Below are 22014 nucleotides of genomic sequence, written 5' to 3' on the forward strand. Positions count from 1 at the left end.
GAATATTAAATGTAATCAAGTATTGTGAACTACTTTATAAAATAAAAAAACTTTTTTTAAGAAATTGGGAATAGCCTCGAACTACTACCAGGTGTGGCCAAAAATCCAAGATGTAAAACATGAAAATAAAACGAGTGGGCTTTTGGGGCACAGCGGGTGGGGCATTTGCCTTGCATGCGGCCAACCCGGGTTCAATTCCCAGCATCCCAGATGGTTCCCTGAGCACTGCCAGGAGTAATTCCTGAGTGCATGAGCCAGGAGTAACCCCTGTGCATCGCCGGGTGTGACCCAAAAAGCCAAAACAAACCAAAAAAAACAAAAAGAAAACAAGTGGGCTTTTTCCTTTGTAGAAAGAAAGAAAGAAAGAAAGAAAGAAAGAAAGAAAGAAAGAAAGAAAGTAGGGGCTGGAGCAATAGCACAGCGGGTAGGGCATTTGCCTTGGACGCGGCCAACCCGGGTTCGATTCCCAGCATCCCATAGGGTCCCCTGAGCACCGCCAGGAGTGATTCCTGAGTGCATGAGCCAGGAGGAACCCCTGTTGCATCGCCAGGTGTGACCAAAAAAAAACAGAAAGAAAGAAGGAAAGAAAGAAAGAAAGAAAGAAAGAAAGAAAGAAAGAAAGAAGGGGCTGGAGCAATAGCACAGCGGGTAGGGCGTTTGCCTTGCATGCGGCCGACCCGGGTTCGATTCCCAGCATCCCAGATGGTTCCCTGAGCACCACCAGGAGTGATTCCTGAGTGCAGAGCCAGGAGTAACCCCTGTGTGACCAAAAAAACAGAAAGAAAGAAAGAAAGAAAGAAAGAAAGAAAGAAAGAAAGAAAGAAAGAGAAAGAATCCCTCTAAACACACACCCCTCTCGTTAGGCGCAGAAAATCCTAACTGGCCTGGAGCACAAAAACGGTGAGGTCAAACCAAAGAGCCGGAGGCGGTGGGGTCTCATGTCCCGGTCCACCAAGGATTCCGACGACTGGGCCGACCTGGATGACTTGGATTTCAGCCCGTCGTTCACCAGGATTGATGTGAAGAACAAGAAGCGGCCGACGGACGAGGCGCTCTGCAGGCAAGTGTGAGGCTCCTCTCCCCCAACTCCCCGGGACCCTGGGGTGCCTGCTGTCCCCCCTACCCCCCCGCACCTAAGCCTCTCCGTGCCCCACTCTCTCCCTCCCAGATTCGAAAGTGTTCTGGACCTGAAGCCCCCGGAGCCCGTGGGTGCGGGAAACAGCGCCCCATCCCAGACTTCCTACCAGAGGCGAGACACGCCCACCCTGAGATCCACGGCCAAGCAGCACTACTTGAAGCACTCCCGCTACTTGCCTGGTAATTGAGACGCTTCCTTGCCTGGGCTGTCACCCGCGATGGTCCTTTCCCGAGCATCTGTTGCTTTCTCTCCAGGATTCGGTTTTCGCCAGCAAGTGCAGGGGGCCTGGGGCCGAGGGAATCCCTTCAGACTGGAGGATGCAGCCGGGTCAGCTCTGCCCGGTGCTTAGGCTTGACGTTCAGTCTTGCATCGTTGGCTAAGGCAAGAAAGACAGGGGCCCGAAGAACGTGGGTCTCGCCCCTGGCCAGGGCAGCAGAGCTGAGAGCTACGCTGTGAGGTCCGTGCCAGACCCGGTTCGAGAGAAACAGACGTTCTGCAGGCTCCTGGGAGCCAGAGTGGGTGCTGAATCTCACGCCCGGCAGTGCCCCGGGGGTCAGGGACGAACTCTGCAGCCGCCTCTTCCAGAATCTCTGGGTCCCAGTCGTGCGGCTTTATCCGCCCACTGATCACTCACGCTCAAAGGCATCCACTCAGTAAATGCGTCTTGAGTCTAGGTAGAACTCTGGGCACTGGGGATATGTCCCGGTGAACAGTGCTGGCGGGTGCGGTGGTGGAGCAGAGATAGGACATCGGGTGAGGCACTCGCCTTGCGCATGGCCGACCCAAGTTTGATCTCTGGCACACATTCCGAGAGTGCCACTCGGAGGGGTCCTTGAGCACAGAGCCAGGTGTCAGCCCCGAGCCAAAAAAAAAAAATCAAAAAAGAAAAAACAAACACAAACAAACAAACACTGTCCTCCGGTTGTTCATCGAGTTGCTTGAGAGGGCCCAGTAATGTCTCCATCATGAGACTTGTTGTTACTGTGTTTGGCATATCGAATACATCACGGGGAGCTTGCCAGGCTCTGCCATGCGGGCGAGATACTCTCGGTAGCTTGCCGGGCTCTTTAAGAGGGACGGAGGAATTGAACCCAGGTCTACCAGGTTGGCCACGTGCAAGGCAAACGCCCTACCCGCTGTACTATCACTCCAGGCCTACAATTTGAGTCCTTTTTACGTCCCTGGAACATCCCCCTACACACACACACACACACACACACACACACACACACACACACACAGCACTGTAGCACTGTCCTCCCGTCGTTCATCAGTTTGCTTGACCGGGCCCAGTAACGTCTCCATCGTGAGACTTGTTGTTACTGTGTTTGGCATATCGAATACGTCACGGGGAGCTTGCCAGGCTCTGCCGTGCGGGCGAGATACTCCCGGTAGCTTGCCGGGCTCTCCGAGAGGGGCGGAGGAATCGAACCTGGCTTGGCCAGGCCGGCTGCGCGCAAGGCAAACGCCCTACCGCTGTAAAAACGGGCCCCCCTGGGGCCAGAGCCATCACGCAGCTGGTGGATACAGCATTTACCGTGCACGTGGGCTGACCCAGGTTCTAGCCCCAGAATCCCATGTGGTCCCCACCCAAACCAAGCACCACCGAGAATGATTCCCGAGTGCAAAGCAGAAATAAATATCTTGAGCTGAGCACCTCGAGGTGTGTCCCAGCGGCCGTCCCCCACCCCACCCCCCAAAAAGAAATGGGTCCCTGGGTTCTATCATGGATGGTGTGGCAAGGTAGCAAGACGGGATTCTCACCGACCACCAAACCATCGATTCCAGCGGGGGAGGCAGACCCCATGGAAATGTTGAACCATGGTGTAGGTGGTGGTGAGTGAGGCTGACAGGGTGAGGGGAGGAGGGTCTGCTTCAGACGGCCAGGAAGGCCTCAGTGCCAGCTGGGCCCCAGTGATGGGAAGGTCTGAGGGCCCACCTTGCTGGGCAGAGGGCACGGTCCGTGCAGAGGCCCGGGGGCAGGAAAGGGCTTGTTGCAGGAGGAACATCAGCAGGACCAGAGCTCAGTGTGCAAGGCATCTCCGCACTTAATTGTGTTGGGGGAGACACCCCCAGATGTGCTCGGGACACTTGGCCTGCAGGTGTGGGCTTGACACCTGGGCGCTCCTGCCCGGACACCAACAGGGCAACACCAGCCGTGAGCCCCAAGAGAGAGGCCGGGGCCTTGCACCTGCGAGACACCTGTCCCCACTCCTTCAGACTCTTCCCAGGGCCCAAGCTGGCCGTGAGGCCCTGAGCAGTGGGTGGGCAGCTCTTATGGGTTTCATCGGAGGCTTGTCATGGTTTTGTCCTCATCTCTGTGTGAGAGGACAAGGGATCAGTGGGCTGCAGCTGCTGTCCAGGTGGGGGCTGGGGTTGGGGGTGAGAATGGCCTGCCAGGCTTGGCATGGTGGTCGAGGGGCTTGGCAGAGGGGCCCGGTGGTTTGCAGGATGACCAGGAGGAGGAGAGGCGAGAGAACTGAGGAAGAAGTGACAGGACAGCTGGCATGCCACCGATGGCAGTGGGGAGGGTCAGGGCAAGGCAAACAGATAGTTCCAGGGCGGCTGCATGCCCTGCAGGTGACAGGGACAGTGACCCAGGTTAGGGGAGAAGGTGGACTCTCGGGGCTCCAAGGGCTCACAGCAGGGGGTGGGGTGGGTGGGAGGAGGGAGAAGGGTCCCAGAAAGGCCGTGGTCTGTGAGGGGGACCGCAGGAATAGCCTGGAGTAGCCTGGAGCACCGCAGTCTCAACAGCCCCCCCCCCCAGGGATCAAGACATAGGACAGTGGGCAGAGCCATTGGCAAATTTTCAGGGGACCCACCAGGGAGAACCTTCTAGACCCAAAAACAGCAACCGTGTTTTTTTTTTATTTTTTTATTAGTGAAACACCATGAGGTACAGTTGTAGATTTACTATTTTTTGTGCTTGGGTTTCAGTTCTGCAATGATCGAGTACCCATCCCTCCACCAGTGCCCATTTTCCACCACCATGTATAATATCCCCCCACCCCATCCCCCCTTCCCACCCTGCCTCTGTGGCAGGGCAATCCCCTGTGTTCTCTCTCTCCTTTTGGGAGTTGTGGTCTGCAAAAGAGGCTTTGAGTGGCAAACATGTTCAGTCCATAGTCTACTTTCGACATGCATCTCCCCTCCTGGGAGGACCCTCCAAACACCCTTTATTTGGTGCTCCCTTCTCTATCTGAGCTGCCCTTTCCCCTAGAATGCCCGGCTGGCCTCTAAGCCACGGAGTAATCCTCCTGGTGCTGATCTCAGCTATTCTTGGGTATTAATCTCATATTTTATTATTTTATATCCCCCAGATGAATGCAATCTTTCTAAGTCTATCCCTCTCGTTCTGACTCATTTCGCTTAGCATGATACTTTCCATGTAGTACCACTTGTATGTAAATTTCATGACTTCATCCTTTCTAATAGCTACATAGTACTCCATTGTGTAGATGTACCAAAGTTTCTTTAACCAGTCATCTGTTCTCGGGCATTCAGGTTTCTTCCAGTTTCTGGCTATTGTAAAGAGTAAATAGCAACCATTTTGACCTCTGCTGACTGCCAGGTGTCACCGCCATAGCCAATGTTAGTGAACTTAGGAGGTTGGGGTTTTGTTTTTGTTTTAGATGGGGGTGGCCAGGGGTTTGGGTGGGAGTTTGACTGTGGGCGCTAAGCCTGGTGGCCTCAGGACTTACCCCTGAAACACTCCTGGCCATAGGTGATGCCCAGGGTCGGACAAGGTAGCCACAAGCAAGGCACGCACCTTAGCTGCTGTGCGCTCTCTCTCTCTCTCTCTCTCACTCTCTCTCTCTCTCTCTCTCTGGCTTCCTCCTCCTCCTCCTCCTCCTCTTCTTCCTCCTCCTCCTCCTCCTCCTCTTCCTCCTCCTCCTCCTCCTCCTCCTCCTCCTCCTCTGGTTTAGTGCACCAGCTCTGTCCGCATAAATTTTATCTCTGAAATCTGAAGCCAGGTCAAACGTGAGTGGTTTTTTTTTTTTCACTGTAACATTATTTCTTTCCTATTAGGAATAAATATAAGAAATGGCATACTCCCAAATCCCGGCAAGGATTTTATTCCGTCGAATCCCTGGTCTAGTTCTGGGTTGTCTGGAAAATCTTCAGGGACTGTGTCAGTCATCAGCAAAATAAATTCTGGTGAGTAACGATGCTTAATGTCTAAATGACAAAAAAAAAAAGTACTTTCTGGGTGAGCCCAGGTAGGTCTGGGTGGGCCCGCCAGCTGCAGGACGCGGGGTCTTGCTAGTGTAGGATTCCTCAGCCTGGGGGAGGCCAGGGGATGACCCCAAGGGAAGGAGCGTGTGCTTTGCATGTCGGAGCCCTGGGTTCAATCCTTGCTACCACAGTCTCTCCTGCACTGCTGAGTGTGATCCCAAAAGAACACTGCACTGTTGCACTGTCATCCCGTTAATCATCAGTTTGCTCGAGCGGGCACCAGTAGCGTCTCCATTTGTCCTAGCTCTGAGATTTTAGCATCGTAAACTTTGTGGCCCCAAAATAAATAAGCAAAAAATCTCTCTCTGTCTCTCTCTTTGTGTGTCTCTCTCTGTCTCTGTCTCTCTGTCTCTGTCTCTCTGTCTCTCTCTCTCTCTCTCCCACCCCCCACGGGGACAAGCCAGCTCCCTCAGTGCCTGCCCTCAGGAGAGCAGTGTGTAATCTTTCCAGGCTCCAGAGAAGTCAAAAATAACTCGAGAGTCCAATTTCTGAGACTCTGTGTCACGCGAGGCCTCCTCAGGTGGGCGTGGGACGTGGCTCTGTCAGCCAGGAGCAATCCCGAAGGTAGCCACCACAGCCTGGCCTGCCCTTCCCACCCCCTCACCACCCCCCACCTCAAGAGGGCCAGACCCCTCTGCTTGCAAGACATAGTTTGGAAGACCCTCTGCTTCCTCTCCTCTTGATTCTCTTTCATAGATGGAACCACTTCCACATCCTCTCAGGGGAACCTCCCCATCTCAGCCCCGCACGCAGAGCAGTCTCTCGGCCATCTGCACTCAGTGCCCCCGCTCAGCACCTCTGACCCATCCACACCGCCTTCATCCATCACCCGTTTCCTTTGAGAAGAAGAAGGCCCATGTATCAATGCCCTGTACCCACCATCAATCTGCCCTAAGGACCCAAACCCTCAAGCACACTAAAAGCCAGATCCAGGCCTCCCACATACGCCTTATTTCAGCGTTTATTGTTTTCATAGTAAACTTTTAACATATAGGGGCTGGAGAGACGGTGAAACAGGTCCCTCGCTGGCCTTGCACGCAGCCGCCCCGGGGTTTGATCCCTGGAACCTTATATGGTTCCCAAGGCCACTCCTGGAGTGATACCTAAGAGAGAGCCAGGAAAAATTCCTGAACACCACTGAGTGTGGCCCCCAAACTAAATAACTAAATAAAATAAAACTTACACTCTCATAGCCCTGGATCTGTATGTCACTCTCAGTTTTTTTTTGTTTGTTCATTTGTTTGTTTGGGGGGCCCTACCCAGTAGTGAGCAAGAAGTGCTCTGGGCTCAGTGCTTGGGGTCTTCTTCCAGAGGTGTGCTCAGGGTTGAACCAGCATGCAGAAATCATACTCTTCGTCTGTCACGCTAAGAGCTCTCTGAATGAATGAACTTCCAATCATTATATTACTCATTTTAACAACTATATATATATATATATATATGCACTCTATATAGAGAGTGAACCTGGCAGGCTACCAAAAGTATCCTGCCCACACGGCAGAGTCTGGCAAACTTTCCGTGTCATACTCAATATGCCAAATACCTGTAGCAATGATGGGTCTCATTCTCCTAATCCTGAAAGAGCATTGAAATGGCTCTTTTAAAATCTCAGGGCTGGGAAGGAGACATTACTGGGGCCTACTCGAGGAAATCGACGAACAACAGGATGATTGTGATCGTGATATATATGTACACAGGTGTATACATATGTATGTGTATATCTATCACTGTTTGTATTTCAAAACATACAGTATATATAACTATTTGATACCATGCTCTGTTACTTAAACAGCACCTAGCTTATACATCCGTTCTCTTGCTGGTGGACATGTAAGTGGTTCGGAAAAGTTTTGCTGCTGGAAAGAGTGTGGAAATGACCCATTGCTTTGTAGCCTCTTGTTGTGTATGTGTGTGAGTCTTCTCTGGAAGTGACGTAAAGCCCTTAGGTGTGCTCATCTTCAGCCTTACAGATATGGCCAAATTGTTGTCTGGCAGGGTGCGGGCATGGGGCTGCCTCCTGGATTCCTTTGGGTCCTGTCAAGATTGTAAACCAGGCGCTTATGCTATAGGTGTGCTCTGGCGTTCCACTCTGGCTTAAACATGCATGTCCTGTCGACTAACGAGGCTGGATATCTTTGCTTGTGTCTATTGACCACATCGGCTTCTTTTTCCCCTTTGTGTCTTCCCGGTCCAAATTCCCCGTTCCACTTTACTTCCTGTATATCGTCACCAGAAATGCAAAAAGTGCTCCAGGTGGCCAATCACACGGTTTTGGTCCCACTCTACCATAAACAGTGGCCAAGAAGGGTTCTGTGTGGTTAAGGCAGAGAGCAACTCTACCACTCACAAGCTCCTTTCCCAATAGCCGTAGCTTCCTTTTTTTTTCAAATGGTCCCTGATAACATCCTTCTATGGGTCTATAACATATTCTATGGGTCTCTAGAAGCTTAGGGCTTAACTCTTCTTAACTCTTCTTAACTCTTAGGGCTTATGAAAGATCTTCAGGACACCCATCCAGTATGTACTTTCCCTCATTCATCTGTGAAACATCCCTTCTTCTTCTTTTTTTTTTTTTTTTGGCTTTTTGGGTCACACCTGGCGATGCACAAGGGTTGGTTACTCCTGGCTCTGTACTCAGGAATTACCCCTGGCGGTGCTCAGGGGACCATATGGGATGCTGGGAATCGAACCTGGGTTGGCCGTGTGCAAGGCAAATGCTCTACCCGCTGTGCTGTCGCTCCAGCCCCTAAACATCCCTTCTTAGAATAGGAAGATGAATAGCTTGGGATTCTCGTCCTTAAAGCACTCTTGAGATGGAAATGACATTTGGGGGGGCGAAAAAATCAAATGTATGGCTGGAAAGCTAGTACAGCAGGTGAGGCTGACTGGTTGGATCCCCCGTACCACACGTGATCCCCGAAACATCATCGTTAGGGGTGAACTGAGCACAGAATCAAGAGTCAGCCCTGAGCATTGCTCCGTGTGGCCCTCAAACAAAATCATATATATATATATGATTGTAGTTTACGAATAGCAAGTTCTGGGGCTGGAGCGACAGCACAGCAGGTAGGGCGTTTGCCTTGCATGTGGCCAACCCAGGTTCGATTCCCAGCATCCCATATGGTCCCCTGAGCATCACCAGGAGTAATTCCTGAGTGCAGAACCAGGAGTGACCCCTGAGCATCGCCGGGTGTGACCCCAAAAAGAAAAAAGAAAGAATAGCAAGTTCTAATTATGGACAGAGAAATATTTCATGTTCATAATGGCAAAATAATGTGTTGATGAAGAAGAGGTTGTTAAGTAAGTCATGACTTGGAAAGCAAACTCTTCTGTGTTGTTGTGGGGGGAGAAAATTTTAGAAGAATTCATATTGAGTATTCTGAAAAGAAGGAAAAGTCCACGTGTTCGATTTCTTTAGCGAACCAGCCCCCCTCCCTTTGTGTGTGGGAGGAGGGTGGTGGGAGAGGGGGCCACAACCCTGACTTGGTCCCTCCTACGCTCTCTGAAGGTGTGGTGTGGTGTGATGTGGTGTGGTGATCTGCTCAGAGTTTATTGTTTTTATCTTTCTCTCCTCCTCACCCCAATTGCCTTTAGTTTCTCCCCCTGCTGTCTATTAAGCTTGTGGGGACCATATATATGCGTAGTAATGAGCCTTTGCTTTCACGAATCAGTCGGTTCCGGCTCTACGAGTTCCAGTGGACTGACAGGAAACTACATCCCTTCCTTTCTGAAAAAAGAGATAGGTTCTGCTGTGCAGAGGGTTCACCTGGCGCCCATTCCAGACCCTCCCCCTGGTAAGTAGTTTTTGTTCACATCAGTTCATGAATGGGTTCGACGTATAATTCCTGAACAATTACTTTCTACCAAGCATGCTGGAGGCTTCGCAGCCCTTAGTGCAGACAGACAGAATTCCCGAGAGCTAGGCTACGCAGGAGCTTACTTACAGGAAGATGGGAGGCCGGGGGACTTGGGGGAAGTGGACACAGACAGTCGTAGAGAAGAGACGACATTCTGGTGGAGGGTATGGTGTTGGAACAGTCAGTATATGCTTGGACCCCATCATTGTAAATCAGTATTGTAAATCATGGTGCTGCAAATAAAATGGACTCACTGAAAACACAGAGTCCAAAACATAAACTGCCAGGGCCTGGTGAGGTAGAACGGCAGGCAGGGCACTTCACCTCACATGCGGCCAACCCAGGTTTGATCCCGGGCACCCCTTATCGTCTCCTGAGAGCTCCAAGAGTGATCCCTGAGTGCAGAACCAGGACTCATCCCTGACTGAGCATAGCCATTTATTTGTGGCTCCAAACCCAAAAATAGTAAAATAAAATAAACTCCCAGGGATGTAGCTCAGTGAAAGAGCACTTGCCTTACATGTGTGAGGCCTTGGGTTCGATTCCTGGGACCAGAAAAAGTAACAGTCAAAACGTCTCCCAGTTCTGGTGGACCTTGTGCTCCACAGAAAATGCTAGGTATAGAGGAGGGAAATAAAGCCAGCTGGACCGGAAGTCGGGGAAGAAGTGTGCTTGGAGTGTTAGAGTGTGGGGTGCAGATTGTCCTCTCAGAGTAGCCAAAGAAGACCTCGCTGCAAGGGAGACCTGAGGAACAAGATCCGAAGGGGGTGTGAGTGAGCACGCCTGGCTTTGCGGGACAGGTGGGATTCTAAGGTGCCTGGGCTTTGAGGCAGGATGGGGGTATCTGGCTCCCACCTTCAGGCTCACCTCAGTAGTCCCCGGTTGTCACTAGATCGACAGCCAGAAGCCAGGCCAGAAGCAGGAAAACCAACGGGGAGGCTGTCGCAATGATCACAGCAAGGGCCCGGGTGGTGGAGCTGATGTCGGGCCGGTCCCTGGTAACCTTTGGAAGGGGCAGCCTGTCGGAAGAAGCTGCCAGATTACATGGCAGTGGGATGAAGGCAAAAGAGGGGTGATACACGGACAGACAGTGCATGAGATAAGGTGCTCGCCTCCCACTGACCGATCTGGTCCAATTCCTGGCACGGATATGGGTCCCCGAGCATCATCAGGAATGATCTCTGAGAGCAGAGCCAGGAGGAAGCCCTGAGCTTTGCCAGCTGTGGCAAAATAAAGAATGAGGCATGACCTCAGAATTTTGCCCTCCAGGAGGCATCAGTCAGTGTTTGGTGTGAATACCCCCGCCCATCTCAAACCCACTCTTTCTTTCTTTCTTTCTTTCTATATAATTATTGTTTTTTAAATTTTTTTTTAATTTTTATTAGACATCATGAGGTACAGTTGTAGACTTACAAATTTTTGTGCATGGGTTTCAATTATACAATGATCAAATACCCCTCACATGCTAGGGGAAAAGGGAGCTCAGATAGAGAAGGGAGCACCAAAATAAAGGGTGTTGGGAGGATCCTCCCAGGAAGGGAGAAGCATGCTGAAAGTAGACTCTAGACCAAACATGATTGCCACTCAATGTCTCTTTTGCAAATCACAACACCCAAAAGGAGAGAGAGAAAACAAAGGGGAATGCCCTGCCACAGAGGCAGGGTGGGATGGGGGGGATGGGGGTGGGAGGGATACTGGGATTTTTTTTTTTAATGTAGGAGTACTGCTATTTATTCAGCCACTGATTAGGCTGATTGAATTGTGCGTGAACACCACCTTACTTTTTTTTCCCCATTTTTTTTTATAGTTTTATTTATTGAATCGAGCCCACCCTTCTCTTCCATTACAGGCTATTCTTCCCTCAAGGCGGTGAGACCTCATCCTGGGAGACCTTTCTTCCATACCCAGCCTCGAAGCACTCCTGGACTCGTACCCCGGCCTCCTGCTGCACAGCCCGTGCATGGCCGGACGGACTGGACTTCCAAGTACGCATCTCGGCGGTGACTCACGGACTCACAGGGCAGAAAGCCAGACTCTGTCGTGGGCCCACTGGTGTTTCACCCGCAAAGAACTCTCGGAGGATATCAAAGTGAACGGACACTTTAGAGTTATTCTTCTGAACTAAGACATTTCAATATTCTTTTTAAGGGTCTTTTTTTTTTAACATTGATTTGAATGCAATACCCTTTTTTGTACAAAATTATTTTGTTCTAAAACTGGGTCCCCTTATTTTCTTAAACAACAGCATTTTGTATATATGGATTAAGTTGGAGCATTTTCTACAGTTAGCTTTGTAACAAAATTTTTAAAGATTAATTGATTTTCCTTTGGGGTTCCAGATAATATTTTATACAGATTTAAAAAAAAGAAACAACATAATATTAATGCAGTATTGCAACAGGGGTGCAATTTAAGGCTACGTGATAAAACCTTCTTTATTCAAGGTGTGCGGATATTTGTAAAGCGGTTAAAATTTACTTTTATTTTTTTTTGAAGTAGTTGTGTTTTAAAATGTGGCACCTAGGTACCTCAGTCTTCCTTGAACTGACAAGTTCGCTTAAAAAAAATGATCTTTTCCTTTTCTTCGTATTCTATTACTGATTTGATTTCTTTGAAATCACTCTGCTGTTCTGAAAGAACTTATATGTAGTCCTCTTCACTTTGCTTTTGTTCCCCAGATGACAGAAGTCTAAATAAAGGCTCGAGGGGGGTTTTGCAATGCCCCTTCTGCTGTTTGAAGCCATCTCATGAAGCCAAACTCTATCCTACGATGCTAGATTAATTTTCTTCCATCTTTAAGATCGAGTTGTAAAAGTTCCCACAAAAAGAAAGCTTTTCCAGTTAAAAGGATCCCTGGCCTCCTGGCCAACATACTCAGTTTAACTTGGATCCCTGTCCAGATTCATGAAAAAGCTAAATTTCCAAGCAGCAGCCAGTCTATATTTTTTTTTATAATAACTGATGATGATTTTATACTCAGTTCAGTTCTCCAGGCCTCGCTAAGAACACACAGTCGACTTATTTTCTGGCTAAATTCTCAGGGCAATCTGGGGAACAGAAAAAAATGTATGACAGAGGTTCTACTATCTGGGACATCACCATGGCCCAGATGTTCGGGGTCCGTAGCGTGCCACACTTGACTCTTATCCCTCGTGTAGTTTCTTTCCGCCGTCAAAACTTTATTTGTTGGACAGAGGCAGCTCCACTGAGAGGAATGTTTACAGCAAGTTTTGAAAACGACAAAGCTAGTATGGATACAGGAAAGGACTAAAGGTCCACTCTTTGTGCGTCTCCGAAGAGCTTGTTAGTCACCACACACGGTTCCCTTAAAAACCAGGGAGAAGGTCAGTCCTTGAATGCGACAGGGACCTAGCATCCTCCCAGGGCCGCTCAGGCTACTCTTTTGCTCTGCTTCCAGGTTTCAGGATGAAACAAGTTGAAGTTGTACGAAGTTATTATTTTCATAGATTCGCATCAACATCATCAGCGCGTTGATTATGGCTCAGCCGAACAATTGGGTCTATCACTGCTTTGATGTATTAATTGTGTGTTGCAAGCTCAATAAGTCCCAGAGAGCCGTGACCCAAAACCAGAGAGACGTTCACGCTTGGGACAATCTGGCTCAAGAATGCTCTTGACCGACCACTTGGATTCCTAGGAGCATGAGAAAAGCACACGTGGATGTGGATTTGCTAGGTGATATTTTTCCTGTTAGCAAACTGGCAGCAAAACTTCAGAAGAGAAGTATGTACGTGTAAGCACAACTTGAAGCTGAATTTATTTCTGTATTATATTCTCCGCTCATCTAAAAAAGAAAAAAACCAGGAAAAAATGTTTTCAGAGATGAGTCCTTTACTATGAGACTAACAATATTTATTTTCCTTTTTCTCTATTATGTATGAAAAAGTAATTTAAAATGAAACTTTCCCACTATTGTTCTGGTTTTTAAGCTGGCTTAAACTATAAATACCCAAAAGAGAACGAAATAGATTGTGAGTCCCCTATTCTTCACATTCTATCTTATGTTCAGGTCATTACAGTTACCTGATAATTACACATCATCAATTCTTTTCCCTAAAGCTAAGGGGAAAATAGGTCCCAAATTCAGAAAATATTTCACTCTTCTTCATTTCACTCGTGTCTCTCTTTTCATCAGCAAACAACTCCCCTTGGGGAAGTATCCAACACATTTATTTATTTATTGAAAAATCGTGAGACTGATATAACTAGAAGACTGAAAACACACTGTAAACTTTAAAGAATTAGTGAGAGCCCATGAAGTACTTCTCTCCCCCCAGAATGGGCAAAGGACAGATTGTGTATACGTGCTGTATACTACAGAAGGGATGTTTATAGTGGCCCTTTTTTTTTTGTTAAGTAAAAATAACATTTTACCAGTTGCATATAGAGTTTTAGTAACTACAAAATGAAAAAAAGGTACTGCAAGACACCAGTAGCAATGGTGCATTATAAACTGTACCTCTCCATCACTATACCTCATTTCTGGTCTAAAAGCTTTCCAGGAAAACAAGGGTTGGCTTTCATTCTATATCCCCAAAGGTTTAGAGACCAGGGAGGTGTTGAGGAATGCATATGTTCACAGCAGGGAAGGCCACCTGGGCACAAAAGCTACTCTTGTGTGATCATTCATTTTGTAATTAAGTTCCATTACTGACTAAACCCTCACCCAGTTCATGTTGGATAGATTTTTACCAGGAAGAAAATTGATGTTCAGTTTTTAGATACCTCTAGTCTAAAGAACTGTATACATCTAATCAGTTGATGCTGTGTTATTTTCCAGAGTTATCAGAGCTGGGGTACAAGTAAAAAAGAAAGAGAGAGAGAGAGAGAGAGAGAGAGAGAGAGAGAGAGAGAGAAACTATAACCAAGTCAACATGTGTCATATAAAAAATACGTTATTTTGTTTTTAATTACAAATACTGGTACTGTTAGAGTTGATGGGCACCATGCTTTCTCACGAAGTAGCATTTCCCTACCATCATGCCATCGTTTTGTGCCATTTAGAAGAGAGAGAGAACGCAGGCTGTGTGTTTCCGCTCAGTGTATGACCAAAAGCAATATGTTCGTTCATATGAAGATGTTTAACATAATGCATATTTTATATATCACTTAAGGCATACTGTAGCAACTTGTTTGTTTGATATGTCTGGTCAATTTTTAGAATTATTTTTACAATTTGCAACCAAAGTACTGTATTTTATATAATTGATTATGAGTACCTTCTCTGGGGAACTTACATTAAGAAGACAAACTGGAGGCATAGATCACATTAATCTGTATTATCAGTCTCTTAAAGACACTGCAGTGTGAGTTAGAAATGTCCTAAACAGTTTTCCGATGTGACATCTCTCAGCACTGATAACCACGAAATCTCATCTTGATCACCACAGAGTAACTGGGACAAAGCAAAAAAAATAAGTAAATAAAATTCACTGAAATGGATAGAAGGACAGAAAGCCACTTAGGCAAGTCCCTTCTGAAATAAAATGTTGCTTTTTGATTAGTTTCTCCTAATGTATTTAAAAATAAAAAGAAGAAGAATGTTAATTTAAGAAAAATTCTCCTGTTCCAAATAAAAAGTAACAATTTAAGAAAAATTGCTTGCCGTGTTCTTGGTGGGTTTTCTTTCTTATTTTGGGAGGGAGGGGGGAAAGACGTGGGTCAAACCTTGTAGTCACATAAAGGAGATGTACAGTACCCCTTTGAGCTCTTAGTCCTGGTTTGAATGTGGTGATTTTAGAGACAGTATACGCCACCCAGGCTGGGTCCAACCCCCTCCACCTTGTATGATCCCCAAAGTACGGCCAGTGGTTCCTTCCGTGCACAGAGCAATGAATACTATCCTTTGAGCACCACTAGGTGTGACCCCAAAACAAAACAAAAACCCACCATCACCACGAGATAACATCATTATCTCCTACCTTGGAATTTTGGTGTTTCAAAACTTCTTACTGTACAGTTCACTGTATCGCTGTATCAGTGTCATCCCATTGTTCATCGATTTGCTCCAGTGGGCACCAGCAACATCTCCATTCGTCCCAGCCCTGAGATTTTAGCAGCCTCTCCTTACTCGTCCTTCCCAACAGTGCCATATTGGAAGCTCTTTCAGGGTCAGGGGAATGAGACCCGTATTGTTGCTGTTTTTGGCATATCGAATACGCCACAGGGAGCTTGCCAGGCTCTGCCATGGGGGTGGGATACTCTTGGTAGCTTGCCAGCTATCCAAGAGGGACGGAGAATGTATAAAAGAGAATACAAGCAAATATGTTAAAACCAAACACATTTGTGCTGCTTCAGGTACATCAATGGGCTAGACTATAAGGGGTCGGAGCTTTGTTTGATAGTCTCTGGATGTTGGCCATTGATGGGATTACATGGCGCCAGGAGCAGTTGGTGGGTGTAACTGTCTAGCTACTGGAAAGTGGGGCATCTGGGTGGAGGAGGCCCAGTCCCAATCCGAGCAGGCTTGGAGATCTCAGCCCTGGATCCCACATACCTGGGTTCCTCTGCCGGTTCCTTCATGCGTGAGGCTCGTCCGAGTGTGTAGAGAGAGGCCTTGAGCATGGCTGTGGCTGGGTTCTGGAAGTTTCTGGCTGCCAGGGTTCTGCTTGGGGTGGGGAGGGAAACCACCTGTCCCCCTCTGAGGGGACCCGGTGACGACAGCCTGACGCGGGGGCAGAAGATTCTGCACAGTTAACACTGTTGTAAAATTGGAAGTACATAGTTAGAGCAGTAAACACCACTGCACTCGGACCAGAGCAGTGGGGCTGGAGAGAGAGAGAGAACACAGCGGGTAGGGCGTTTGCCTTGCAGGCAGCCAGCCCGGCCGACCCGGGTTCGATTCCTCTGCTCCACTTTGAGAGCCCGGCAAGCTACCGAGAGAATCTTGCCTGCACGGCAAAGCCTGGCAAGTGACCCGTGATGTATTCGATGCCAAACACAGTAACAACAACTCTCACAATGGAGACGTTACTGGGCCCACTCGAGCAAATCGATGAACAACGGGAGGACAGTGCTACAGTGACAGAGCAGTGATTGGAAGGGTTATCACAAGAAGTAAAAGATTTTAAAAATTTGGACTCTTTCAAGTTAGGCTACTTGGAGGATATATTTTAAAAGTAATTCCAGGGGTCAAAGTGATAATACAGTGGGATAATACAGTGACGCTTGCCTTACATGCAGCCCACCTGGGCTCAATCCCCAGCATCCCATATGGGCCCCTGAATACTGCCAGGAATAAGCCCTAGCAAGGGCTCAGGCGAGGTCCCAAAACCAAAATAACCAAACCAAAGTTAATCAAAACCATTGGGAGGGTGTGGAGAATTGGGAAGACTCGAGTCATTATGGGCAGTGCTCAGGGGACCCTGAATGAGCGCATGGCTCAGAATATGAGGCCTGCTTGCCATGGGAAACCCATCTTCATATTCCAGGTGCTGGAGTTTAACCACATTAAATGGGGTGACGCTGGTGCTGAATTATGTCGTGAAGTCCAGTGGTGACTCCGGAGACTCCAGTGGTGTGACTCCGGTGACTCCAGTGGTGACCCCGGAGAAGGCCGGGGCTCCCTTGCAGGGTGGAGCCAAAGGAGTCCTCATCCCCTTCCGCCATTGCCCCATGTTGATAGTGGACATGAGCCATGAGAAATGCTGACAACTGGGGCTGGAGCGATAGCACAGTGGATAGGGCGTTTGCCTTGCACGCGGCCAACCCAGGTTCGATTCCCAGCATCCCATATGGTCCCCTGAGCACCGCCAGGGGTAATTCCTGAGTGCAGGGCCAGGAGTAACCCTTGTGCATCGCCGGGTGTGACCCAAAAGGCAAAAATAAAATAAAATAAAAGATACCTTTTTAAAAAAAAAGAAATGCTGACAACTTACAGACTGTCAGCAATACCTCCTGCACCCTGGGCTGCTTGCCCAGTTCTGTGACAAGGTCATCTATGACCAACAGGGCCTCATGATGACAGTCTACACCATCACTGCCGCCCGGAAGACTGCAACGGCCCCTCTGGGGAGCTGGAAGGTCATGAATGAGGGGCATCCTAGAACACCTTCCCAGTTCCAAGGCTATGGGCAGAGTCGCCCTGGAGCTGAGCCAGAAGCCTCCCTGTCCCCACTCCCAAGGTGTGGGTCTGTCGGGTGACATTGGTTTTTCCTTGCTCCTCCTGCAGGAAGCTTAGGTTTGATTGAGTTACACCCATCACAGTGCTCGCGAGGCACACCCAATTCTATCGGGCACTCCCAATCCCTGTGTTTATCTTTAATCTCTCCTCTGAACTTTGCTTCCCTATCTGTTAATCACCTATATCCCCAGATCAGACTCTGTAACTGGTAAAGTCAAATTCCTTTGAGGGCTCTGGATTTTGCAGATGTAAGTGAAATACTGCTTTTTCTCTTTATGTCTTTTGCATACTCCAAGCCTACTCGAATTGGAGTCGAGCATCTTCCACCCAGATCCTCCAAATTCCAGTAGGCGGGGGTCACACCCACCACCTGGCCCCCTGGCGCCGTGTAATCCCATCAGCGGCCAAGACTCAGAGACTATAAAATCCAGATCCCGGACGAGAACAGTGCAGTCTCTGCCCCCGCGCCTGGGTGTTCCTTCCCGGAGTCCCTTGGAGGGGAGCGGGTTGAGCTTTCCTCCCCGCCCCGGCCAGGGCTACGGCAGCCGAAGACCTCCAGGACCAGCCACCACCATGCTGAGACCACTCTCCGCACCCATGAAGGTACTGGCAGAGGGACACAGCCACGCGGGTTCCGGGGCCGAGACCTCCAAGCCTACTCGGATTGGAGTCGAGCATCTTCCACCCAGATCCTCCAAATTCCAGTAGGCGGGGGTCACACCCACCACCTGGCCCCCTGGCGCCGTGTAATCCCATCAGCGGCCAAGACTCAGAGACTATAAAATCCAGATCCTGGAACCGCGCGGCCGCATTTGCGGCCGCGCAACATCTTAACAGAACTTTTTTTTTTTTATGACATCTTATTGTCTCATTCCTACTTTGGACAAACTTGCAGGCTATCAAATGTAGCCTGCCCACAGGGCAGAGTCTGGCAAACTCCCCGTGGCGTACCAAATATGCCAAATACCAGTAACAACGATGGGTCTCATTCTCCTAAATAGCCTTGAATATAATCTCAGGGCTAGGATGAAAGAGACGTTACTGGGGCCTGCTCAAGGCAATCGACGAATAACAGGATGATGAAAGTGCCATGTCCTTTTTAATAGACGCAGGAAAGCACTTAATGCCGTGCTTTTGTAAATTGGGAGTTAACTGACTCTGAATAACATGAACATCCCTCATTTTTACTTGACTTAAGCCTTAGTTGCCCTTAATTTCTAACACTCCCAAAGGAAGGTCCCGGTGGGGGACTTGGATAGACCCAGGGCAAGCTCTAAGCTACCCTGACATGGAAGAAACAGATTAAGAGCCAAAAGAAGTATAAGAAATTAGAGCATGGTCATGAAACAAACTGCCATGACCCAAAAAAGAAAAAAGAAGTGACCGAATAAGGACCCTGCTAGAATTAGGAAAGACTAATTTGGCCTGCGAACTGTAGACTGAGATATATAGCAAGATATCGCCAAAGAGAGACACCCTTTAAGCTTAATATATCTCTTACAGGGTCCATACAAAATGACTAGAAATATTAGTCAGAAGTAAATTTAATATGATTGTGTAAATGGATTACTAGCTAAGGAAAGGAGAGAGCAACCGTATCTTAGATGCAATCCTGCCCTTGACCAGATCTCCTGGTCACCTAGAGTGAGATTTTGTCCTTGATTGATTTCCTAGAAGAACCTCCCCTGAAGGAAAGGCTTCACATCTCTTTATTACTATGAAAATGTTCAACTGCAATTGCAATCAAACATGTTCCTGACCACCTGCAGCCCATGAGGGCCAAATAGCACTTAGAGTGTATTTCTCCTTTCCTTAAACCAGTAACTTGATTAACATCTTAATTCTACTTCCTAATATTTGTCATTCTGTACGGACAAAGTAATAGGAGAGTTGCTTGCAGGGCAACTCTCTGGGGATATCTAGCCACAAACTCAGACTACAGTGTTCAGGCCTGATTAATCAATCATTCCTAACCCCAGCAGGGTCCGAATCTAGTTATTACTTTTTGGATCATGACAGAATCTGTCCAGGACCTTATTAAGTACTATGGCGCTTTGGCATGGCCCATTTCGATGCCAGAGTAGTTCACAGCTTGCCCTGGGTCCATCTAATCGCTTGTCAGGAAGGACCCTGCTTTTGGGGATCTAGGAAGAAAGGGCGACTGAGTTTCAAGCCCAGAGAGCAGATGTCCAGGAGGTAATATTATCTGGAGTCAATTAACTCCAGATAACAAAGACACGCGGGTCCCGGGGCTGAGATCTCCAAGCCTGCTCGGATCGGGGCTGAGCATCCTCCACCCAGATCCTCCACCTTCCAGTAGGCGGGGGTCACACCCACCAACTGGCCCCCTGGCGCCGTGTAATCCCATCAGCGGCCAAGACTCAGAGACTATAAAATCCAGCTCCCGGAAGCGCGAGGCGACATCTTATCATCTCATTCCTACTTTGGACTACCTGGCAGGCTACCGAATGTAACCTGCCCACACGGCAGAGTCTGGCAAACTCCCCGTGTGGTACCCAATACTCCAAATACCAGTAACAATGAAGGGGCTCATTCTCCTAACTCTGAAAGAGCCTTGAATATGGCACTTTAAAAAAAAAAATCTCAGGGCTAGGACGAAGGAGACGTTACTGGGGCTGGGGCTTGCTCGAGGCAATCGACGAATAACAGGTTGTGATCGTGATTGTGATCAATTAACTCCCAAGTTACAAAAGCATGTCTTTTTTAATAGTCTTCCTGTGTCCATACAAAAAGTAATTGCTCCGAAGTAACTAACCCTGCAAAGGACATTAAGGAGAAGAGAAAAACAATATTTACAAGTCAACAGAGTATGATCAGGAGACAAAGGTAATGGACAGGTTCCAGGAGCAATCAACAAACCCCGCGGCCAGGGAGGAAGGGCAAACCAATGTTATCCTGCAATACTATACCTCCCCATTTTTAAAATTCATCATGCTACTTTAAATCCCATGGTCAAGTAAGAGGGCTCGCCTCAGCAACTCATTCTCTCTACCCTACACCCCTACCCCCCACTCTCGCAGAGAAGTCTGAAAATAAAATCTGGCCCAGCTTGTTGGCTGCAATTTCATGTAAGAAAAAAAAAAAGCTTCCAAAACAACATGCTTTTGACGGTAAATACTTTTGAAGGTAAATACTCTAAAATGATGTGAATTTTGTATTGTACCTTTAAATTTTTTTTAAGTACCTCCATCAGTTACCATTCTTGTTTTGAACTTCATTTAAATGCTTTAGTTTTTTTTATGCTATGGTTTCCACTTTTTTGTATTAAAATTTTTTATTTGTATTAAAATTGATTTTAATAAACGTATTGAGTTCGTATTTGCATTTAAAATGTATTAATTTTAAAATTAAAATGCAAATTATTTAACATTAATTTTAGGTGCTGTGGTTTGCAAAAGAGGAATTGAGTGGCAATGATGTTCGGTCTCTAGTCTACTTTCAGCATGCATCTCCCATCCTGGGCGGAGCTTCCCACAGCACCCAAAAGGAGAGAGAGAACTGAGGGGAATGCCCTGTCACAGAGGCAGGGTGGGATGGGGGGGATGGGGGCTGGGCGGGATACTGGGATCAGTGGTGGTGGGAAATGGGCGCTGGTGGAGGGATGGGTACTGGATCATTGTATAACTGAAACCCAAGCACGAAAATTTGTAAGTCTACAACTGTACCTCAGGGTGCTTCACTAATAAAAATTTTTTAAAAAATCAATTTTAACTTAAATGAATATGTATCAATGTATTGTATTATATCATGCATATAATGTATTGTATCATGCATATTATCTACATATGCATATAATGCATATTGTATTATATACTACACATTATGCATTATGTATAATATAATAAAATAATAATATAATGTATCAATAAATCAATGTATTAATAAATGCATACTGTATAATAAATGCAGAATAAACGCATATTGTATTATATATTACATATTATGCATTATGTATGATGTGACATATTAATAAATTAACAATATATCAATAAATTAATAAATCAATAAATAATGCATTGTTTAATGCATTAAATGCATAAATTAAATGTATTAAATCATATTATATTATAATATATTATGAACATTATATATTGCATATTATGCATTGTTTATAATATAATAAAATAATATAATATAATGTATTAATAAATTAATGCATCAATAAATGCATACTGTATAATAAATGCACAATAAATGCATGTTGTATTATATATTATACGATCACGGCGAACGACCGGGGACTTATATATTATATACATATAAGTATTACATATCACATATTATGCATTACGTATGATGCAATGTATTAATAAATCAATAATATATTAATGAATTAATGAATCAATAAAAACAATGCATTGTTTTACTGCATTAAATGCATAAACTAACTGTATCAAATCATATTATGTCATAATATATAATATAAACATTACATATCACATACCGAGAGTATTCGATATGCCAGACACAGTAACAACAAAGTCTCCAATAGAGATGTTACTGGGCCCGCTCGAGCAAATCGACGATCAACGGGAGGGCCTTTACCTTTACCTTTACATATCACATATCATGCATGATGTAGGATGCAATGTATCAACAAATTAATGATATGAATTAAT

The 22014-nt window shown here is 46.9% G+C and overlaps 1 protein-coding gene across 2 annotated transcripts in view; it reads left to right on the forward strand.

Moving 5' to 3' along the window:
* CILK1 (ciliogenesis associated kinase 1) overlaps positions 1 to 14846 on the forward strand; it is a 51425-nt gene extending 36579 nt beyond the window's left edge. For both annotated transcript variants that reach the window (XM_056108973.1, XM_056108974.1), the window contains 5 exons: positions 864 to 1066; positions 1169 to 1317; positions 5168 to 5296; positions 9046 to 9168; positions 11081 to 14846. In XM_056108973.1, the coding sequence (XP_055964948.1) occupies positions 864 to 1066; positions 1169 to 1317; positions 5168 to 5296; positions 9046 to 9168; positions 11081 to 11235 (759 nt within the window). In that variant the 3' untranslated portion in view covers positions 11236 to 14846. The remainder of the gene's footprint in view (positions 1 to 863; positions 1067 to 1168; positions 1318 to 5167; positions 5297 to 9045; positions 9169 to 11080) is intronic.
* The last annotated feature ends 7168 nt before the right edge of the window (positions 14847 to 22014 follow it).

This window comes from Sorex fumeus, unplaced genomic scaffold (assembly GCF_029834395.1).
Source record: "Sorex fumeus unplaced genomic scaffold, SorFum_2.1 ptg000241l, whole genome shotgun sequence".
Lineage (NCBI taxonomy): Eukaryota > Metazoa > Chordata > Mammalia > Eulipotyphla > Soricidae > Sorex > Sorex fumeus.